The 20,344-nt window shown below is 41.5% G+C and overlaps 1 protein-coding gene across 6 annotated transcripts in view; it reads right to left on the bottom strand.

Moving 5' to 3' along the window:
• The window catches only part of bbx (BBX high mobility group box domain containing), a 183,178-nt gene that overhangs the window by 17,489 nt on the left and 145,345 nt on the right, over positions 1 to 20,344 (bottom strand). For 5 of the 6 annotated variants that reach the window (XM_080203480.1, XM_080203481.1, XM_080203479.1 and 2 more), the window contains 7 exons: positions 18,931 to 19,129; positions 16,310 to 16,377; positions 13,849 to 13,929; positions 11,312 to 12,077; positions 3,170 to 3,308; positions 922 to 1,070; positions 180 to 251 (listed from right to left, as the gene is read on the bottom strand). In XM_080203480.1, the coding sequence (XP_080059606.1) occupies positions 180 to 251; positions 922 to 1,070; positions 3,170 to 3,308; positions 11,312 to 12,077; positions 13,849 to 13,929; positions 16,310 to 16,377; positions 18,931 to 19,129 (1,474 nt within the window). The remainder of the gene's footprint in view (positions 1 to 179; positions 252 to 921; positions 1,071 to 3,169; positions 3,309 to 11,311; positions 12,078 to 13,848; positions 13,930 to 16,309; positions 16,378 to 18,930; positions 19,130 to 20,344) is intronic. The other variant, XM_080203483.1, reaches the window with a different exon arrangement.

Here is a 20,344-nt window from a genome sequence, read left to right on the forward strand (position 1 = left end):
TATATGCTTATTTCTATCCATGTGTCGTTCTGTGAACATCTGCAGTTACAGCTCTTATACACAAGCTAAGCAATGCAATATTTTCAAAAGGATTCAAGAGCTGAGGCAACTTCTTCCCTTATCCCACTCTCTCCATCAAAGAGATTCTACTAAATAGCAAAATTAACCTTTATTGGTACCTTTTTCAGTTAAATGATGTGTGTTCTTTTGGTGTTTACACTTGCTGACTATTTTCTGAGATGGAGATGATCCTAAAAAATATAAATAAAAATATATAAAAAAAGAAAATGTTGGCTTTAACCAAATGGGTTCCTAATGCCAACAGCGTAAGGTAATCCCACAATCCGATCTAAATAATGGAAAATGAAAGTACAGACACGCCTTAAGTCCGGCCCACTGGTCATTTTCAGTGCAAGGACAGTACACTTGTGAACTTCCACGTTAGAATTAACAGAGGGGAATTATTTACAAGAACAGTGACAGTGAGCAGGAGGGATGGGAGACATGGTGGCACAGTAGTTAGCACTACTGCCTCACAGCACCAGGGACCTGGGTTCAATTCCAGCCTTAGGTCACTGCCTGTGTGGAGTCTGCACATTATCCCCGTGTATGCATAGGTGTCTTCCAGGTGCTCTGGTTTCCTCCCACAGTCCAAAAGTGTGCAGGTTAGGTGGACTGGCCATGCTAAATTGCCCCTTAGTGTCAGGGGGATTAGCAAGATAAATATGTGGGGTACATACAATAGGACCTAGGTGGGATTGTGTTTGGTGCAGACTCTAGTGGCCAAATAGCCTCCTTCTGCACTGTAGAGATTTTATGATTATAAATACTGATTTAGATGACTGAATAGCTCTCAAAAAGGAGACACACAATCAAATGCTCTTATTACTTCTGCCATAACAGTGATTCCTCCAGTGCTACCTTTATCACTTTTTTGTTGCTCAGTGGATCCACTCCTGTTCTTTTTCTTTTTCCTTGTCACTGTTGTGTTCTTGCGGTCAAAGGTTACTGGGCTATATTGTGGAAGGCTGTTGAACTTCTTTGCAAATTCCTGGTCGAGATTCCCTAACCTAGAAGGCAAAGAAGATAGTTCTTAAACACATTATTTTCATGTTCTTAATTATCCACAAGCTTTCCAGGTTTCTCCTTCAGTTCCAGGTTAAGCAAGATCTTTGTTGGACAGAGTAGCCAGCACAGGCTGACTGCAGCAGACTGGTGTTTCTCATGTGTCAGTGCAGACTCGATGGGCCAATGGGCCTCATCTGCGCTGTATGATCCGATGAAACTGCAAAAGTTGGAAATTTGATGCAAGTCGGAATTTGGTAGAGAGGGAGAAGGAGATGTTGATTTTTTGCCCCCAGTGTAGTGGTTAATGAAAGCTACCATATATAGTGTTAGATTTCGACTTTGTCCAGTATTTTAGTGCTTAGTGCAAGGAAGTGTGCAGAAAAAGATGAATACTTACAACAAACTGAAAAGTAGATAGAAATGATCCAGAACAGCTTGTGTGTCTAGACTGCAATATGTAGGAGTTAATGGGTACAGAGACTGTGTGACTGCCTTGAAGAAGATGGAGTAGATATCTCCATCTGAAGCGCAGCGTTATTCAGCTGAAATGCAATTGGTGGCGCCTGGACACACGGGAGCAGTAACTGGTTAGTTTCTTCAAGTCTTAGATCACTACATACAGAGAGACGCAGCTTCATAACGGAGTTGGCGTGACCAATGACATACAATGCAAGAGTCACATGTTGTAATTGTGATTTATAACAACCAGAAGAATGAATATGAAAACTAATAATGCTCATGTGCAAAAAGTACAAAACCAAGAATTGGAGAGGTTATTCACAGAAGTGAGACATGTAAGCCGGTAAATTCCTGATCAGCAGCCAACTGCCACTCCATAGCAAATTACCTGCGCTTCAATTGTAAAGTGCCTGTCTTATCCAATTCCTGACTCAGACCAGGAGTGAAGTGTGTCCACAGCTCCAGCAGCAAAGCGTAAAAGGAGCGGAGTGAAAGGAATACACCCTCTTTTTACAGTACTGGGTCATCCTGGGGTGGGGGGTGGGGGATGTTTAGTTGAAGGGAGTATAGGGGATCTCCTGGAGGTTGGGAGTTGGGGGTGCAGCTGTACCATGTAGTGCTCTGCCTGGATGTTTAATATTGCTATCTGGAGATGGGAGTGATTTTCACTTCCTTCTAACTCGTTCAGAGTAACTATGAGGCTAAAACTGGCAGAACCATTCAAAGTTACCAATTTAAATTGTTTTGTCAAACGGTTCCCTGTCCAGGGGAAATTAGCTTTTCTGGACAATTGCTGGATAACCCTTATATGGAAACTTCCAAGAGAGATTCCCCAGTGCATCATTGGGGTACTCCCCAAAATGTGACATCAGGGAGCCATGACATTAATGGTCCAGTTAGGGCAGCACGGTGGCACAGTGGTTAACACTGCTGCCTCACGGCACCAAGTACTCGGGTTCAATTCTGGCCTTGGGTGACTGTGTGGAGTTTGGGCATTCTTCTGGTGTCTGCATAGGTTTCCTCTGGGTGCTCTGATTTCCTCCTGCAGTCCAACGATGTGCTTATTAGAATGATTGGCCATGCTAAATTGTCCCTTAGTGTCAGGGAGATTAGCAGAGTAAATACAAGGGATTAGGACCTGGATGGGATTGTTCTCGAAGCAGGCTTGATGGCCCGAATGGCCTCCTTCTGCACTGTAGTGATTCTATAATAAAGCACTGGCAGAATGTTTCCATCCCTAAACAGAACCTCAATGTTACTCAATTATGGAGGAAAACAAATGTTTGTGCATGCATTTCAAAATATTCTTGATGGTTGAACGTTCTGAAAAGTACTCTTTAATAGCCGACATTTGATCCATACAGATAAAATATCACATTATATGATGCTATCAGTCACAGTTAAAAGCATACAGACAGAAAGATTGATGGTGTCATGGGTATAATCCTTTCCTTCAAGGTCCACTGAAAATCAGATATCAGTGATAAGTCCATTTTATAATAGTACAGTTTGCAAAACAGACACAAAAGATGGTTCGACACACAAATCCATTAGCTAATCACGACTGAGTGGCAGACAGGCTGCCAGATTAAATCGCCAACATGAATGGCAAGGAAAGCAGGAAAAGCCACTGATTTCTTACCCAAGAGCAGATTCATCCTTTTGTTTCAATTTCTTCAACTTCTTGGTTCCACTGGTCCCAACGTTTGAAAATGGCCAATCTTCTTCTTTCCAACATCCTTCATGGTCAGATGAACCTCCCTTTCCTGAGGCTTTCTTACCTAAAAGCAACACAAATACATTTCTGCATCATTCAGTGGGCACTCCAGGAACTGGGGTCTACATTCCACCACGCAGAGGGAGAGCTTGCCATCGGACTCCTTTGAAACCCAATTCTTATTCCCCAGCAATGAACTAGCTTGCTTTTTTTCAAGATCAAATTCTCAAAGGTTTTTTTGTAAGTAACTGCCCAAATAGAGGAAAATTTATATTACTGAAACAAAGGTTTCAATTCACCATTATTTTAAATTTTGAATTTGTTTGATAACTCATTAGAAAACCTTTTGAATCATATTAACTACATCTACTGGCCTGCACTTTTGAACTGCACAAAATCATCGACTAGACAATAGTCAGAGGTCTGCAATCCTCCATTCAGTGCTGTAATATCTGACCTTTGCCTCATGTTATCCACTGCCAGCTGCCACACCGGCCACAGAACAGAGACTGAAAGACAAAGTGCTCTCCCTACGTGAATCTTTCTCCCAGCTGCTGGGGTGAGCATTAAAATCAGTATGCTTTCATCTATCGCAATTTATTTGGCAGGCTCCAGGTCCCTGATCTTAGCAATGCTGACAAAGTTGAAATCAATACAGAACAATCCCTGTCCCTTTGAAAATGCTCATCTGCTGATGAGAGGGGAGTTTAAACAGGCAGGATCTGTACTGCCAGTTCCATAAACATCTGGTTACAGAAAGCATCACTGGAGATGAACACGTATTTCCTTTTAGACCTTACTCTGCAGCTTGGGGACAATTGTTGTTATCTGGGAAATGTTTTGGTTGCTTGCACCATCTTTAAAAAAGTTAAAACTTATCTATTGGTCAGAAGTAAGGCTTACATTAACACTGCAATGAAGTTACTGTGAAATTCCCCTAGTCGCCACACAGCAGTGCCTGCTCGGGTCAATGCACCTAACCAGCACATCTTTCAGACTGTGGGAGGAAGCCGGAACACCCAAAGGAAAAGCACACGGACACAGGGAGACCATACAAACTCCACACAGACGGTGACCCAAGCTGGGAATCGAACCCTGGTCCCTGGCGCTATGAAGCAGAAGTGCTAACTACTTGCACATGAGCAAGGAAAGGCAAAAGTCACCATTTAATGCTCATTCCTAGCTGCCCATGAACTGTTGAAGCTGTATGAAGGTACTGGAGGGTGTTCCTGGATTTTGGCCCAAAGATAATGAAGGGACAGTGATATATTTGCAAGGTAATAGGCTGTGTGACTTGGAGGAGTACTAAAAGGTGGTGTTTGCACATGCCTACTGTTCTTGTCATTCTAAATGGTACAGACCCCAGGTTTGGGAGGTGTTTTGTAGAAGCCTTGGTGAGTTGCTGCAGTACATCATGTAGCTAGTACAGACGGCAACCACCTATGGTGGCGGGAACGAACGTTTAAGATGGTGGATGGGGTGTTAACCAAAAGATTGCTTTGTCCTGGATGCTGTCAAGCTTCTTGCATGATGTTGGAGCTACACTCAACCAGGCAACTAAGAAGAATTCTATCATACACCTGACTTGTGCTTCTGGAGGGAAGGCCACAGCTGAAGCAGCTGAAGATGGAATTCCTGAGGCTGGAATGATTAGCTTCCAACAGCTGCAACCATCTTCCTGTATGCAAAATGTGATTTCCTAATCCTACAAATTTAAAATTAAGGAGCTCCTTAATATCACACTTAATCAAATGCTGCCTTGATGATAATGACACTCTCACCTCACCTTAAGAATTCAGTTCTTTTATCCATGATTTAACCAAACCTGTGATGAGGTCTGGGACCCAAACTGAACATCAGTGAGCAAGTTATTGATCAGCAAGTGTCACTTGATAGTGCTGCTGATGACACCTTCCGTCACTTTACTGGTGATTGAGATTAGACTTGTGGGCTGGTAACTGACCTGTTTGAACTTGTTGTGGACAGGAGATATACTTGGGTAATTTTCCATTTTGTTGGGTAGATGCTAGCACTGTAGCACTAAGCAGTTTATGGTTAGTTAAGCAGGGAAACAAGGGACAGCTGAGTAAATTGAGACAAATTGTGCTTGTGTTGACTTTTACTGATGGATGTAGAGTGGCTGAGCTTTCAGACAGTGTACAGCAGGTCAGGAAATCTTGATTCTTTGCCACTTGGGAGTTGATTTCATTACCTTGTATAACCAAAGTTCCATCATGTTGTTTTATGTCTTGTGATGATGGTCATGCATTAGATATCGCATATATACAGTAGTTTAAGGAGAATGGTTATAAATTCAGTTTCATGCTACAGGAGTCAGTATGCCAGGGTGAATGCAACTCTTATTCAGGGAGAGCAGGACAATTACTCATTTTAGTTTTGCAATTGGTTAATTTAAGTTAATAGACTTTTGTTGACTTAAGTTCCCCTGGGTTTATTGATTAGAGTGATTGACAGGGTCATGTAATGATGTGGTTTATGCGCAGTCCTGGATGTGTAGCTGAAAAAAAGTCTTTTGCAGACAGCAATTTATTTTGCAGCTGAAACTTGGTTGAAATTGGGAGGATCCTGCAGACTTCTGGAACTCATTTTTCTCTCTGAAAGCTTAATGACAGTTAACATTAATTATGGCAAATATATTTATGGTTTCTAACTGTATTTAAACTAGCATTTATGTCTCCAAGAGGAATGTTACATATTTGGAACTGAAACAATAATCAGTTAGAAATTGAAATTTTTTCATTTTCATTTTTAAATATTGTTCAACTGATAATAGTTAAGTTGCTTCATTTGTTAGAGTTATATTTAACTGTTATTAGATAACATTTGTTCTACTATAAAAGATCCCTGCTTTGTCAGTAGAATAATTCCCAAAAGAAAGTATCCTTCCTTCACATTTGTGCCAAAATATTTTGGGTCTAGTCTGGCTTCATAATATACTTTGGGGTTCTGGCCTGGGACCTGAACAGTCTCTACAACTACAATTTGTACTGACATAGTTCTTTTAACATAGTTATATAAAGGTGATTCCAAGAAAGGTTTATTAAACATAATTTTACACTGAATCACACAAGGAAATTTTAGGACAGGTAACAACATACAAAGAAATGGGAGCAGGAGGCCATTTGGCTCTTTCAGGCTGTGCTACATTCAGACATGCCTAATCTGCTGCTTCAACTCCCACTTTCCACACTGTTCCCATATCTCTTAATCCCCTTAATATGAAAAAACGTAAGTCTCTGTCATGAACAAACTCAATGGCTGAGCATCTGCAATATTAAAGGGTAAAGAATTTCTAAGATTCACAACCTTTTGAATTGAGAAATTTCTTTGAAACTGTGATCCCTAGCTTTCGACTTCCCAGCCAAGAGAATTAGCCGAGCATCAAGATTCTTAAAAATTTTATGTTTCAGGTGATTACCTCTCACTCTTTTAAACTCTAAGGAATTTAGTGTGCAAGTCATTATTCATGCACTGAGTAAAGGATGAAATAAGTCTTTTCCTTCCACACGTTTATTTACAAAATCACTGGTTTTCCCCTGCTTGCAATGGTGTACCCCTTTTTGGTGTTAAAAACCACTTAATCAATTAAACTAAATCAAACAAATTGAAGGACTAATTAAAGAGGTAGCTCATGGTTCTTATACACTTTCTCTAATCTTTCTCCAATAAGCAACAGCTGATCTCTCTTACAAACTAAAGCATGCACTTCACTGTAACAGAATTCCAACACTAGGCCCAGTCTATTCAATCTCCCCATGTAGTACAATCCCCTCATCCTGGTGAACCTTTGCTGTGCACACTTTCTTTTTCTTTCCTTTGGTAGGGAGACCAAAACTATATAAAACACTCCAGGTGTGGTCTCATTGAGGCCCTTTAATAATTGAGGTAAGTTTTATTTATTCTTTTACTCCAATCCCATTGTAATAAAGGCTAAACTTTGTTTTCCGAATTGCTGGCTGTATCTGCATATTAACTTGCTATATACAAAGACACACAGGTCCCAGTGAATACTGACATTTCCCACGCTCCGACTATTTAAAAAAAAATTCTGCTTTATATTTTTTCCAAGCAAAGTGGCTAATTTGTTATTTCTTCACATTGTATTCCATCTGCCACATTGTTGGAATGGAACTTGGTGTGAGGTAGGGTAAGTGGTCAACTGAAATGTTGCTGCCTGCGTTTACAGAAGGTAGAAATTTTGGGCCAGCCAGGACTGCATTGGAAAAGTCCAGTCAATGAATGTAGCAAAGACACAAAGGAAAAGAGTGGAAACCAGGCCACGTGGAAACAGACAGTCTTAGCAATAGCATGCATGGGTAAACAGAAGCCCATCTCCATGTCAAATATGACACCGAGGTTGTGAACAGTCTGTTGCAGCCACTAACAGTTGCCATGTGGGGGATGGATTTGGTGGCTCGGTAATGGAGTTTGTGGCAGGAACTGAAAACAATGGTCAGAATTTTACCATACCACCTGCCACAAGATTTGGAGTGGGCAAGAGATGGACAATGGGAAGGTCTGTTGACCTCAGACAAGATTTTATGGTTTCGGGACAAGCGATTATGCCCAATGGCTTTATGCGGCCACAATGCATTGATTCTCCGGAGAACTTTTCCTAAGTGTTTCTTAGACGTTACCATTATTATGGAAACATTTGCAATACTGCCATCTATTGGCTATTATAATAATGGACATAATGGCACAAGGATCTCTCCCAATGTGTGAACTCTCAGCCATGGGTCAATGAAAACTTGTGTAAACATCTTGTCAAACATTATTAAACACCAAAGGCATTACTTTCAACTTCACTCTGGGACCTTCCATGAAGGGACTGCAGGTGCTGCATACTGAAGGAAGGAATATTCAGCAGCTGGGCACCCTTCCATAAACAGCAACAGAGAGGCTGATGGCAATGACAGGGGCAACAGAAGGGAGGGGAAATCAGGAGCGTTACTCTGAGTTAGAGAGGAAATAACAATGTTAGCATTAAGTGACAGGGCATGGAGAAAGTGCACAATGTGGGGTGGAAAGAGTGCTAGCTAGAAATGACAAGGGCAAGTGAGAGAGAGAGAGAGAGAGAGAGAGAGAGGGCAAGCCTGACTGGACAAGATTAGCGCGGAAGAGAACAGAAGCAGCTTCACTCGGCGAAGCAATGAACAGCACCAATGTGAATGGTGATGTGGAGTGGGGGGTGTAGGGGTTTAAAAAGGACCAGTTTGAATGGGGGGGGGGGGGGAGATAGGGGAGGGGGAAGGGAATGATGCCAGATTGAGATGAGAATAGAAAAAGAGGCTGAGGGTAAGGGTGATGAAAGGAATGGAAGGCTTGAGCTGAGGGGAGATTTCAGGAAGAGTGCCGGGGCTGATATGGGATGTTGGAAGAAGAGTTTCTCAGTGAACAGGTGAGAAATTGGAACAATATCTCTTGTGAACTGCAACCTTTTCAGTTATGGCTGAGGGCTAGGAGTAGGACAGTGACTGCTGAGGTCACACTCATTTCAAATCACAATTTACAATGATCATTCAGTGAGCACAGCTACAGAAACATGAATATCTTTGGACAGTGGAAGGAAACCGGAGCACTGGAGGAAACCTGCACAGGCACAGAGAGAATGTGCAAACTCCACACAGACAGTGACCCAAGCTGGGAATAGAACCCAGGTCCAATGCTGTGAGGCAGCAGTGCTAACCACTGTGCCACCGTGCCGCCCTATGTACGATGTATTCTGAGTTTGGAATTCAGGGGTTGAAATGAACTTCAAAAATAGTTAATATAGCATTCCAGAACTGTCTCATAATATCTTCATTTTGCATAGAGGTAGCATTCATAACTCCATTCAGAATATGCCAAACTCCCCATAGAAATAACACCCACCGAAGGGTGCTAAAACCACCTGCGTTTTCCAATTCAGGTTTTTGTAATTAATATTACTGCACAGTGTAGAAGTGAAATGCTAATAATATCTTCAACGTCTAACAAAATCACACCTGAAACTGGTGTATTTTTTTTTTAATGGGGTACACTTTGTTGATATGGAACAAGGATTTGATATGGAATAAGGATTCAATAATATCAGAGCCACAGGAATACCAGGAACGCTGTTGCATGCTTGTAGAAAACAGTCGATTTGCACCATGCTCTAACAGTGTGCACAATTCAACAATTAATTGATTTGTAACTGGAACAAGTATATGTGCACTGAGATAACAGAAAGATATTTATACTGCACCTTTTGTCATAATGAAATATCCCAAGGCATTTCACAGAAATGTTATAAAACAAAACATGATATTGTGTCACGTAAGGAGATATTAGATCAGAGAATGAAAAACTTGGTAGGTTTTAAGGAGGACACAAGGTATAGGCAGAGAGTTGTAGGGAGGATCCTCCAGAGCTTAGAGTCAGTCAACTGAAGGCACGGCCACCAAGGCCAGCATGGGGTGGCACAGTGGTTAGCACTGCTGCCTCAGAACGCCAGGGACCTGGGTTCGATCCCTGGCTTGGGTCATTGTGCGGAGTCTGCATGTTCTCCTGTGGGTTTCCTCCAGGTGCTCTGGTTTCCTCTCAGTCCAAAAGACATGCTGGTTAGGTGCATCAGCCATGGTAAAGTGTCCCTCAATGTACCTGAACAGGCACCAGAGTGTGGTGACTAGGGGATTTTCACCGTAACTTTGTTATAAGCCTACTCGTGACACTAATAAACAAACTTTAAAAAACTTTAAACAATGGTGCAATAATTAAAATGGAGGATGCACAATAGGCCAGGATTAGAGGATATCTATCTTGGAGACTTCTGGGGCTGAACAAGATTATTGTGAAAGGGAGGGGTCAGGCCATGAACAGACCTGGAAACAATCATAACATTTTTAAATTGAAATGCTGCTTGACAAAGAACCAATGCAAACACAGGGATTGATAGGGGGAAACAGGACTTACTGCATGTTGAGACAGAGGCAGCAAGTTGGATGACTACAAGGCTATGGAGGCTACAGCCTTTGAGGTCAGCGAGGAATGCGTTGGAAAAGTCAAATCTAGAGATAAGACGCCTGAATAAGCAGCAGTTGAACTGAGACAGAGGCAATGTTACAGTGATGGAAGTAGGCAATCTTAGTGACCACACATATATGACAGCAGAAGCTTAGCTTTGGACAAAAATCCAATACCAAATTTATGAACAGACTGCCTTAATCTGTTGCCAGGGAAAGAGATGGAGTTGGTATCCGGGAAACCCAGGTTCGGAGCAGGGACAAAAAGCAATGGCTTCAGTCTTCCCAATATTTAATTGGAAGAAATTTCTGGAAAAACCTCAACTGGATATCAGGTAAGCTGTCTCATAATTTAGCAACTATGGAGGAGTCGAGAGAACTGGTGGTGGGATTGAGTTAGGTACACGTGAAAACTAACGTTTTGCTTTGAATGAGGAGCAATACGTAGATGAGAACTAGGAGGGGGTCAGGGATAGATTCTTGGTGGACTCCAGAGTTAGCAGTGTGGAACCAGGTAGAGAAGACCTTACAAGCGCCTCTCTGGCTATGGTTAGATAGATAAGAATGGAATCAGGTTGAAAGCAGTCCCAGACAGCTGGACAACAGTGGAGAGATATTACAGAGAGATGCTGTGTTTAACTGTGTTAAAGGCAGCAGATAGGATGAGCAGGAAAAGTCTACCTTTCTCACAATTACGTAGTATGTCATTTGTACTGATAAAACCTGTTTAATATAATTAATATTTTAATTTATTTTACTGAATACCAGCGCTCCCTCATTTTCCCCTCTAATGTGCCATGCCCTACACCCACACTAAAAGAGCTTAGAGAAGCAACCTGGTTTGGTTGTGACTATTCATGTTGCTCAGCAAACAGACGCAAGCATGGATAACAATTTGGCTGTTCAGCGCGGAGAAGTACCTCACCTTTCTTTCTCTCTCCAGTTGAGATTAAGAATGAACTGAAACCACACAGTACATCCTTCATTCACATATCAGCATATGAATTACCCTGCAAATTGCACATTAAAGGGGAGTCTGATTCAGAGCCACCTCACTTACCTCTGTCGACATTAGCCCGTAAAGACGTCAACATGCCTTCTGACACCAAAGTCTTATAAAGAGCACCTTTACATGATCGTTCCGATTTCCTTGATCCGGACGCTTCCGTCTTTTTACTGATTTCCTTGTTCTCGGTTTTTGCTTCACCTAGTGCATTATTGGAAAGTAGTTGCTCAGTGACAGAGAAAGTTTCAGTTTTGACTGGGCTGGTGGTGACCTTCTCGAGATCAGAAACCTTCGAGTGTTTGTTGAGTTCTGAAATCTTTTCAGCAGGTAATTTTATTTGTTTTGGTTTCATTTTTTTCTTTGGTGGGCTAGAGACAGAGTGTAACAGATTTTCTGTTGATTTTGCTGAGCATCGTCCACTTTTCACCTGGCTTCCTGAAGGTTTTTCAGTGCCCCAGTCACCCTTAGCAACAGCGTCAATTGTGTACATTAAGCTTTCCATGTCAGACTCTGACGATTTCCGTTTTTTCCCGCTTTTTTTAAATGTCTGTTTTTCACCTTTGGTAGTTTCGAGTTTAACTTTTTTCTTCTTTTTCTTTTTAATTTTTTCACTTTTGTTAAGAATTGTCACAGAAGAAGTGTCAGTTAACAAAGATAAGGACTTGTCATTAGTATTCCAATCCTGTGGTTTAACTTCGCTGTTATTCTTTGTATCTAATCCAGGATCAACAATGGGGACTTCAGATTTAGGCTCATCCTCCGAGATACCTATAGCGGGCTCATTTTTTACTCCTTCTGTTACCAACCGGTCCGAACACATCTGAAGCAAAAAGCACACATAATATTTAGAGGATCGTATTGAAAATAAAACCTACAATTTCCACTGCCTCTTAAGATAATGGCTGGCAAAAGAGGGCTGCCAACTCAGGTTGTAGTCATAGAGGTTTACAGCATGGAAACAGACCCTTCAGCCCAACTTGTCCATGCTGCCCCTTGTTTTAACCACTAAGCTAATCTCAATTGCCTGCATTTGGCTCATATCCCTCCATACCCATGTAACTGTCTAAATACTTTTTAAAAAGACAAAATTGTACCTGCTGCAACTACTTATTCCTGGAGGTTAGACATATTCCTGGAGGTTTCATAACATGACTGTGCATCACCAACCATCTCATCCAAGTAAACAATGTCTCCCACCCTTTTTTTTATAACTAATGTAGGAATATGGGGGTAGGGCCTGGGTGGGATTGTGTTTGGTGCAGACTCGATTGGCTGGAGGGCCTCTTTCTGCACTGTAGGGTTCTATGTTCTATGATCTAATAATTTCTAATAATAAATAAAACTTTAAAAAAATTAAGATCCTAACTGTCAGTTGTGGGTCAGTTGGTAGCACTCTTGCACCCGAGTCAGAAGGTTGTGGGTTCAAGTTCCACCCTAGCACTTCAACACAAAAACAAGGCTGACAATACTTAGGGAGTGCTACATTGTTGGGGGTGCAGTTGATCGATGAGAGCTTAAACCAAGGTCCCACCTGTCCTTCTAGACAAAAGATTCCCCAGACCCATTTCAAAGAAGAGCAGGGAAGTTATCCCTGGTGTTCTGGCCAATATCTATCCCTCAGTCAGCATCAATGAAACAGATTGGCCGGAATGTTACGGCCATTCACAACAGCAAGATAGTCCCATCCCACTGCAGTGGAGAATTGGCTGGGTGCTTAATTCACCGACCTCACTGCAGCGGCAGCATGGCGCGAGTAGCTGGTAAGATCACGCCTCGCATCCAGTATCTCTTCATTATCACATTGTGTTGGCAGCTTGCTGTGCTGCCTACATTACAACAGTGAACAAACTATAAAAGCACTTTATTGGCTGAACAGCCATTTGCTGAACTGGAAGAGGAATAGAAATTTATCCTTAAATTTGATTGCGATCGGATCATGGCATGTCTAATTTAACCTGTTCTCTCTAAATCCTCGTGATCATAGGTGAGCCAGCAGATGTTTCACCAATCAACCATGACTTACGTTTGATACCTCATTATATTTAGTGCATGCACTGACATAACTACAATTCAAGTCCAAATGCACTGGAAAATATGATATGGAGATGCCAGCATTGGACTGGAGTGGGCACAGTAAGTAGTCTCATAACACCAGGTTGAAGTCCAACAGGTTTATTTGATAGCATGAGCTTCAGGAATGTTGTTCTGTCATCAGATGACTTTAACCTGGTGTTGTGAGACTACTGTCTGGAAAACAGATACTGAATGTTCAAAATGCACCAAAAGCTTAGTTGATCTTTGAGTTGATAAACTGAATACCAATCTGGGGTTCCACCAACTGCAGGGTATTGTGAATAATTTTAGATTGTATTTTTAAACTGTTTTTGTATAAAGAAGTCCTTTTCACAAGAGTGCAAAGGTAATCTCTTGAATTATACAGCCTATAAACCTTACATGTCAGATATTTACATACTGATGATGTAATTTATCTCTCTATAAACTCACTGTCATTCTGGCAGAAGTACTAAGCCATTTCTGGAACTAACACAACTATATTTCTTTATTCATTATTACAGCCCCAGGAAGCATACCTCTGCTAATTGAAACAACGCTGAATTCCCACACTGCTTGGTCGAATCAGGGACCCCTGACTGTGCTGTGTTGGAGGAAATCTGTGTGGAGAAAAAAAACAGAAATCAGCTTCAGCTGAATCATCTTGCCTTCTAATATAGTAATGGTATTTATCAGAGGAAAGAACTGTCACCAAAAAAGATTAACTTTTGAGCACTTAATCATCAGGGTTCAGCAAGTGGGCGCTGTATTGCCAAGTCCTTATTAAGGTCTTGAGCTTAGAATTTGTTGCCAGCCACAATTTTGCCAACCCCTTCTAGCTCTGCAAGTGGACTTTGTAATATGTAGCAATATTCCTACGTAATGAAGGGAATAGTATCCACTTGTGAGTGATTTCATACGGAATACAAAGTGGGAATGCTTCAGGCACGAAATACATGGAATTAGACCTAGTTCTAACATCATTCAAAGTCGATATAGTCACCAGCGGAGAGCTCCCTAACTTCTTAAGATGGTAGAGAGTGATCCTGAGGCTAACATGCAAAGGTTTTATCTGTATAGTCAGTATGAATAACACCAGGTACAATACTGCAATGTGACTAAAACTATCAGATTCACAATGCAATTATCATTCTTCTTCTTTGGCAATCCCTCAGGATTGAAGATGACTTGCTTCCACTTTGGGGAAGCAGGTTCTGCAGTGGCTGAGTAGTCCAATCCTGGTGCTGCAGACTCTGCCACACGTTTGGCAGGTGGGTCAGATGCTCTGAATTCTGCACTCTCTTCCTGCTTTTTACACTTGGCCTCCGCATCTCCACCCAGTCATGCGTGCCTTCACCATCTTCAGTTTGTGTGTTCTAAAGCAAACGATTCGATGGGGATGTTGCATTTATTTTGGAAACTTTCAGAGCGTTCTTGTATTGTTTCCTTTGCTCTCTTAGTGTGGCTTCCGCAAGCAATCACTGAGACTCAGGATTAATTGCAACCATCTTCAAGAAAGAAGACAGGTCTGACCGCAGAAATCAGAGGGTTTTCCCTACTCTCTACCCCAGGAAAGGTAATCGCGAACAATCTCCTCATCTCTCTCATCCCTTGTAGTCTTGCCCCTGCTTGCGCTGTTCCTCTTGACCCGCTGCTGCTCCTCTCACCCCTCCGCTGCTGTTTGTGTTGCTCCTCTTGCCCTGCTGCCGCTCACAATGCTCCTCTCGCCCCCCACTGCTGCTCAACAGTCAATCAACTTCCAGGTTTCCGATGATGTTACTCCTGAATTTTATAAAACTCAGCCCGCTGTCCTAGTGGTCCCTCGTAGGTCCATCTGTCTCCGCTTCCAAGAAAGTGAGTGAAGGCCCCGAGGCTGGATCTCTATTAATCCGTTCCCCAATATAGTATGTCCCTTGCAGCTCTTGCTGTCTCCACTCCCGAGAAGATAAGAGAGTCATCATGCTACTTTGGTTTGACAGGATTGAGGACACCAATGAAAATTTTCTCCAGTGGAGAATATACAATACTCTTTCCTAGTATTAGCTAAAAAAAAAGCACACCTAGAGTCCAGCTTTATTGTGTTTGACCAAAGGGGGTAAATTTTTAGGACTGTGCAGAGAAGCTTCTTCACCCAGAGGGTGGTGAATCTGTGGAATGAACTGCCACAGGAAGTAGTTGAGGCCAAACATTATGATTGCAAGAAGAAATTAGATATAGCTCTTGAATTTGATGATTAGCCATCATTATAATGAATGGCAGAGCTGATTTGAAGGGCTGAATGGTCTATCCCTGCTTCTAGTTTCTATGTTTCTAAATCCCAGACACTGGTGCAACCACCTGGGAATTGCAATTGAATTTCTCCAGTTTAGTTGACAATGAAAACGTCTCTCAATGATCTCTAAGGCTATAAAGAGTGTACTTGATTTTATTTTCCAGTAAACATTCAAAAATTCTGGTGTGAGAGACAACAGATGTGCTGCCCATAGCTGGAAAGAGACAAACTAAAGCACAATCCAGAATAAGTATAGGGTGGAATGAGGAAAGAGTATTTGACAAGAGTGTGTTTTAAAAGGAAATGCACAATCCTCTCACACAGAGCACTAACGTCCTATTTTGTGTGAACAAAATAATAACTGCACAATTTCAACAGTATGAAAAATATTCAAATGTAGTGGATATATTTGACAAGAATTGAGCAATTTGGAGGCAGAGGCATGTCATCGGGAAATGGATTTATTAACAAGAGCAAATTCTGTTCAATATGAACTGACCCACAAAATGGCTGTCGTAAGTCAAGCTTTCCCTTAAGTATTCAGATGAACAATTTTATCCTCATTGTGTTTTTAAGTTGTACAGTAAAAGGCAGAACTAACAGCACAACAAACACAGCAGCAGTCCATGCCTAAGTGCGGTAACGTTATTATTCCATTTCAAATGCTGAAACTAAGTTTGAAAAGCAGTTTGCAAACAATGATGTCAAAGACAATCCTATCAACATACCTCCTTGGCTGTCAAGGCGTGTTCTCCGGCTAAGAGCAGCATACTGAGTCCTCCCATTTGAGTGGGATCTATAAGTAAAGAGATGCATGCATTATTCATTACAGAAGTAATTCCATTTCAATACCACTTTATGCCACTAAAAAAATTTGAATAATTTAAGTTCACAATAAAATATTTAAGTATAATCACTTACGTAAACAAATATGGCAGCCATGTTGGTCATTTTTCCATTCACTGGCAAGACCAGCACTTATTGCCCATCCCTAATTGCCGTTGAGAAAGTGGTGGTGAACTGCATTCTTGAGTCATTGCATTCCATGTGGTGTAGGTGCACCTACAACGCTGTTAGGGAGTTCCAGGACTTTCACCCGTGACATTGCAAGAACAGCAATATAGCTCTAAGTCAGGATGGTGACTAGCTTGGAGAGGAACTTCCATGTGGTGTATTCCCATGCATCTGCATGTGCCTGGTCTTTCAAAATTACAATGGTCATGACTTTGGGAGGCATTGACAAAGGAACCGTGGTGAGTTCCTGCAGTGCATCCTGGATGGTACACGCTGCTGCTACTGTGTGTCAGTGGTGGAGGGAGAGAACATTCGTGGATGGGGTGCCAATCAAGCAGTTGCTTTGCCCTGGATGTTAAGCTTCTTGAATGTTGTTGGAGCTGCACTCTCCAGGCAAGTGGAGAGCAATTCATCACACTCCTGACTTGTTACTTGTAGATGGGCTCTTGGGAGTCAGGAGGTGAGTTACTAACCTCTGACCTGCTCTTGTAGCCACAGTATTTATATTGTGGCTAGTCCTGTTAAATTTCTGGCAACTCCTAGGATGTTGATAGTGGGGAATCCAGTCATAGTAATGCCACTGAATGTTATGGGACAATGGCTAAATTCTCTTATTGAAGATGGTCACTCCCTGGCACTTGCGTGGTGCAAATGCTACTTGCCACTTGTCAGCCCAAGCCTGGATATTGTCCAGGTCTTGCTGCATTTGGACATAGACTGCTTTGAATGAAGAAGTCTTCCAGTTGTATCCTTGCTCAATGCCCAAATAAACTGACCTTAACCAGCAAAGTACATGGTTTAAGTGGTCAGGAAGGCAGAAATCTGAGACACAATTCTCACTCATTATCAAAATCTAGCAATCTCCATTAGAAAATTAATTGTGCGTATACGTAAGGTAAAAAAAGATCATGTCATGGGTGTCAATGAGGAACTGCTTTCTAATACTGACTGTATTATTGACTAATGTTTACCATCCATCCTTCTCAAACATTCATACCTAGTAAAACAGTCACTGAAAATAAACTTTTCACCTTGCGAAGACATACTTCACTCTCACACTTTGGGAGATTCTGCTTTCTGGCTCATGATTACAAAAGAAGTCAGTGCTTAAAACCAGCAAAATAATGACAGGATGTGAATTCCAAATAAAACCCCCAAAATTTCAGTGTTCCTCCCTCATTGACAATTGGTTAAAAACACATCATTGAACCTGATCTGCTGTAAGAAAAAGACAAATTTTCCTAAATAATTTGACAAGTAATTTTTGTTGTTTCAGCAACCCTAAAAAGATTTATATAACTGAAGAGGAAATAAACACATGACAAAATAACTTTAATGATCTTTAATTAAATGCAGAGTTTATTTCCGTTTTCATAAGATGTGTGTTTCTTTAAGACTATATAATTACACTAAACGTTTGAAATATTTGCTCAAGCTGATCATAACTCTCGATTTAAATTTTTCTCAAGTGATAAAAGATTCAGAATTTAAGTAAAATCATGCCCAACACTGACTCAAAGTTTAACTTGTAAATGAATATCCTGATTTGAAATAGTTTTGTATTTGTACCAAGGTGGGATGTCTGGAGTGATGACATTCAGGAGAAATGGGGTTCTCATTTAAAACTGGCAAAATGGGCTGCAAACCTGGAGTGCGCCCCTGTATGCATTGGCCAAAGGCTCTCTTTGAATGTGGCCTCATATTCCATAAAACATGGGTTGCGTTGTCCTGATGCAGCTTGCCTGTTCTTAAGACTGGATACCAAAAGTAGGTTGCAATGCACCTAAAAAAAAACCCAAGGGCGTGTGCCCAGTTGTGGTCATATTTGGGGTTGAGGGGGTACCACATAGGCTACCATTTGGTGGATTTAATGCCTGTTTCAGGCAATCACACTGAACTTCCAATTGGATATGTCCGGAAGGAGGACTCAGGGATGGGATAATGCTGATGAAAATTCATCCCATAAATACTCACCACTTAGGAATCAGGTGTCACGTGGGCCATTTCTCCAGTCTTGCTTTTAAATGTTATGTAGATAACAGGGAAACAAATTCACTTGTGGTGTGGTAAAGAGCTATTCAGCTCAGTAAGCTAAAGGAGAGTTGAGCATGGCAGAATCAGTTACCAATTACAAAGTGCCATTGGAAAAATCCCAGGGGCAAATCACCCATTAGGTTCTCAGAACTAGGACATGATGGGGAAAGGGGGCAGAAACTAAGAACTGGGCAAAAAAAAACACTTTACGAGGGATTGCTTTGTCAAATAAAAAATGGCCTTGTTGCTGAGATTGTAAAATAATCATGATTTCTTTTAAATCATTGATAGGATTAAGTACCTGCCATGGCAAAGTTGATTTGTGGCATTTCTTCAGCCTTTACCATCCTTTTTGTGATGGGAAACTCCTTCGCGGGTTCTGTTGGAAATGTCCACAGCTTTTTCCTTGTTGTGACAGTAGGTGATGGACTCTTCAATGGCTTGTTTGTTGTTGGGCACCACTTGTAACCAGGGTTGGCCTTCAGAAAAGCATCCTTGTACTACGAAAAAGTAGCACCAAGAATTATTAACAGAAAATAATCCAATACCATGTCAAACCACAGTAGCCTTCCTGTCACAGCAAGCTAACTTAAGAGCAGAAACAATCCCAAATCATGATAAACCTCTGCACATGCTCCATAAAGCAGACTCTAGAGTGAAACTGGCAGTAATTTGATATATGCATTCCAGGGGGTTTAAACGGGGATTTTTACTACAGATGTTTAAGCGGCAAGCACTGTTCTACAAGTAGGTCACATTCTAGACTATTGAGTCAGTTATATGTTAATGGTTGCAATCATCTGTGACATTGTAAACAGTCAATAACTAACAAACAGCAGCAAAGACAACAAGTGTAGCAAACAGGGATACAGCGACTGAGGGATTTGAGCAGTTTGATCCTGGTAATCATTTTCTGTGGTACAGAACTCCTATTATCCCCTCAGTTTGATAGGTTTGTAACAATGCAAGCTTTGCATGGTCTGTTTGAAGAAATCAACTTGAATGAACTTGCTATTCTTACATTATGTACTTAAGCCGCTTGTAACGAGATTTAGAATGCAGACAGTAACTTGCCAAGTTGCCAAGGCGGAATCAAACCAACGTAAGGTAGATTGCAGGGAATTAGCTGCTAACGCAGGTCCCTCACCATGGGGTGACAGAGTGTTAGCATTGCTACCTCACAGCGCCAGGGGACCTGGGTTCGATTCCTGGCTTGGATCACTGTGTGGAGTTTGCACTTTCTCCCCATGTCTGGTGGATTTCCTCCACGTGCTCCGATTTCCTCCCACAGTCGAAAGATGTGCGGGTTAGGCATATTGGCCATGCTACATTCTCCCTCAATGTATCTGAACAGGCACCAGAGTGTGGTAACTAGGGGATTTTCACAGTAATTTCATTGCAGTGTGAATGTAAGCCTACTTATGACTAATAAATAAACTTTACTCATGCAGGTACAACATTTCGGTTTAGCATCCCCAGGCTGTGTAAAACAAAAGTTTCTGGTCCCAAACCAGAGTCCTTTCTGAACTGTCTGGATGTTGTAATATGATGGGTCACTCTTAACCATGATCCAACATCCACTAGTTCACTGTTCAAGTTCACAAGTGGATGGTCAATTGAACAAAGTGTCAAGCAGGCTACTATCGGTTGCTTAGGATGAAAATTGGAGAGTAGAAATAGATGGAGATGGGTTAAAAAAAATCTCCTTCATGTTT

The sequence above is a fragment of the Carcharhinus amblyrhynchos genome, chromosome 15, assembly GCF_965287045.1.
Source record: "Carcharhinus amblyrhynchos chromosome 15, sCarAmb.v2.hapA, whole genome shotgun sequence".
Classification (NCBI taxonomy): domain Eukaryota; kingdom Metazoa; phylum Chordata; class Chondrichthyes; order Carcharhiniformes; family Carcharhinidae; genus Carcharhinus; species Carcharhinus amblyrhynchos.